Source organism: Akebia trifoliata, chromosome 10 (genome assembly GCF_017979445.1).
Source record: "Akebia trifoliata isolate Shusen 1 chromosome 10, ASM1797944v1, whole genome shotgun sequence".
NCBI lineage: Eukaryota > Viridiplantae > Streptophyta > Magnoliopsida > Ranunculales > Lardizabalaceae > Akebia > Akebia trifoliata.
The window spans coordinates 23,809,691-23,813,094 of NC_141384.1; the positions used below are offsets into that span (position 1 = coordinate 23,809,691).

Below are 3,404 nucleotides of genomic sequence, written 5' to 3' on the forward strand. Positions count from 1 at the left end.
GAGGATGAGGTACCTAAGAAACCAGAAGCAGCCATGGCTTGAATAATTTGTTGCAATTGCTCAGGTGTCCAAAGGGAAGTTTGTACATTTGTAGATGCTGAAGAGGAGGGAGGTGCAATATTTGATCCATTTGCAGTTAGAAAGGCATGGTTCCCATTATGCTGTATTTGTTTTGAACGACGTCGACAATTCGCAAGTGTGTGACCAAACATCTGACAGTTGGTGCAAAAAGGTGATTTCTTGGGACATTTGCTGAAAAAATGTCCGTACTCCTTGCAATTGTAACATTGGATTTTAGAAAAATCCCTTTGTTTCCCACGAGACGAGGTAGCCAAAAGAGTTGTATCAGTATGAATTATTGAAGTAGCATCTTTTATTGAAGTCAGAGTGTTTTGTCAGGTTTCTTCAGCCAATAGATAAGCCAAGGTAACTTCAAGTGATGGTAATTCTGGACAATTCATTATAGCTGCACGTGTTGGTTCAAACTCCGGACGCAATTTATAAAGGAATTGCATTAATCGGCTCTTTTGACGAATATTTTGTAGAGTTTCAACTGCCTCAGTTGGGATGTTTAGATCCATAAGTTGCAATTCATTCCATAACCCTGTGAGTTTGGAATACAACTCCTGGATACTCATAGCGCCTTGCTTAATCTTAGATATTTCATACTCAATCTGGTACTGTCGAGCATGATTAGTTTGTTGATAACATCTTTTGAGATAATTCCATATCTCAGACGCCTTATGGAATGATGTGAGATTAACAGCAATGTGGCCCTCAACACTATTCAATATCCATGTCACCACCCTAGAGTTATTCGTATACCAAGTATTGAGTTCCTTAGCGTCTTGAGGTGGTTGTTCAGATCCATCAACATATCCCCATAACCCCTTTCCAGCAAAGAGATGACGAATATGGTAAGACCAGAGGGAAACATTCTTCCCATCCAATTTTATTTGAATGGCATTAATGGGTTCTGTCATAGTTTGATTGTATGCTACCACAAAAAAACAAACAAAGGGCCCACCACTAACAATGGTTTGTTTTCAACCCAACACCTAAACCAACAACAACTCTCCAACAGGAGTTTGTCTAATCTCCTACCAAGATGTAACAAAAAAAAAAAAAAAAACAGAGGTTAATACTTACCTCACAGTAAAAGAGTATGCTCCAGCCAAAACACAACTAGTAGATGCAGTGAAGGTTCACACGAAGGTGAAAATATTGCACTTGAAACAATCGCCCAAACAGGGTACTTTCACGGCCAAAAACAATGACCAAATCTGATAATGATTCACACAATAAAATGTCCCTCAATCTGAAGGAGGCTACACAAGTAGCTCTGATACCATGTCAATGCTCTCTGAAGGTTAAACTCTATTAGACTCTTTTGGTGAATGTGAAACCTTAATCAAGTTCACAGATTCCTCTTTCTTATATAGATTTCATAGTTTACATGTTTGTCTTATACAAGAATAGCAACTATACAAGAATTAGTAACTAGTATACAGGTTTAGAAACTCCAAGATTAGGGGATCCTATCAAGGGATCTTACAATACATGATAAGAAACTCCAATATTTAGGGGATCCCATTAAGGGATCTTACATTTACAAATGAAATTGAGTCACATAATTGCTTAGAAATAAAATACAATCAAAAGCAAATGGTCGTGATGCCTTTGATCTCTTTTGGCTTTCTCCACACTATCGTGCCTTCCTATTTATTCTTTTTTTAAAACTTTAATAAATGGAGAGAACTCTGTAAATGAACCCTGAATTGTCAGATCGGTTATCTCCTCTTAACACCTATAACCGACATTCTATTTGAATTCATCCAATTATCAGAAAATATCAAGAAACAAGGTTTCAAACGGTCCACAAATCTACTAAAAATACAAGCAAATAATTAGTGAATTGTGTAATGGTTTGATCAAAGGGATTGTGAAGAAAATGATTCATGCCTTTTATTATATTAACTACAAAAACGCTTAGATTACCTACTCATGAAGATGAATAAATTCCTCATTCGGTTTGTAATTTGTATTGCTCTTCCCACTAACAATGTCTAATGCAATAAAACCAAAGTTGTAAACATCTACTTTGTCTGTCAAGTAACCCCTTATTGCGTATTCCAAAGCCATATATCCTCTACAAAGATGACAAAACGTATTGAACATCAGGAAAAATTGTGAAAGAATTCCACATACCCAAAAAAACCTTTCTAATCATAAAAAGAGAAGTAACTATATCAGAAAAAGAGAAATTTGTAATTCAACAAATACATTATAACTTATAGATACATGATAGTGCTGTTGTGACCCTAGGGTCATTAACATGACAAAAAAAAAATTCCAGGTGACATTATTTTAAGCCTACTGTCCCGATGAATATTTGTGCCACCCTTTGTTGGACTTGGACCTAAACACCAAAAATTATTGTTCTTGCCCGGTTGGATTTGAGAATTCTTTCACGAGTTTGGAACTATTAGTGCTTTAGTAATGGTCCCGGTTCATGACGAAAAATGCTCCAACCCAATGTTTTGATATCATCAATTAGGCTGATTTTTTGCCGTGTAGCTCTACCTAAGTGCTCGAGAGTGTGCCACATGGAATTTTGGATGTGGGGTTGTTGAATGATCAAATAGATAAATAAAGGTTAACAGACCAATAAATAAACAAAGAATAAGTATCATGCATGTTTACTCCATCTTGGTCCAACATAACTTAGATTGTTCACCATTTGCAGTTATGATACATATTGTTTGTTTGTTAAACTCTACGTAACAGAGGACAACACATTACATAAGAACTTGCTACACTATATAATGTTTTACTCTATTTCAGATGCATACTAGAACACTTTTTCAAGCAAACCTAGATTTATTCAAATATTTTATTCAAATTATTATCTTTTTTTTATGGGTAAGCTAGACTTGAACCCATGGCCTCAAAGTTGTTTTGCAATGTGCCAAACCGATTTAGCTATGGGTCTAGGCCCTTGTTCATATTATTATAAACATTATAAAAACATCTTAATGAATAATGAGGTCTTTTCATTCTCCCAAAATAAAAATATAAACCATCTTATTCATATTTCTTCACTTCTTTTTATTTGATTTAGGTACACAGATATATTGTTAATCTAAAGGTTGTAATGAGGAAATCTTTCTAATTGGATTTATAAGCTCCATTAATTCAATAAACTTTTTACTACTAAGCTTATTATCTATCAGAATGCTTCTAGCTCCATGCATTATGTAAATTAAAGGATAGCAATATAGTTTTTTCCTTGATATAACAACTAGTAGTAGCTAAAATTTAATCACCCAAAACAATGTTTAAGTAACTTAGGACTGTGGATAATAGAAAATTAACTCACATAGTTCCAGCTATTCAGGTGGTGA

General features: G+C 34.7%; 1 protein-coding gene across 1 annotated transcript; it reads right to left on the minus strand.

Moving 5' to 3' along the window:
* Positions 1–395: 395 nt before the first annotated feature.
* On the minus strand, positions 396–983 carry LOC147393354 (uncharacterized). The gene has a single exon (XM_086455107.1). It carries the CDS (start codon positions 981–983, stop codon positions 396–398), a length of 588 nt encoding a protein of 195 aa, XP_086311233.1.
* Between the last annotated feature and the right edge of the window lie 2,421 nt (positions 984–3,404).

Coding starts and splice junctions, on each gene's coding strand:
- LOC147393354 (XM_086455107.1), bottom strand. CDS start 983: ATGACAGAACCCATTAATGCCATTCAAATAAAATTGGATGGGAAGAAT.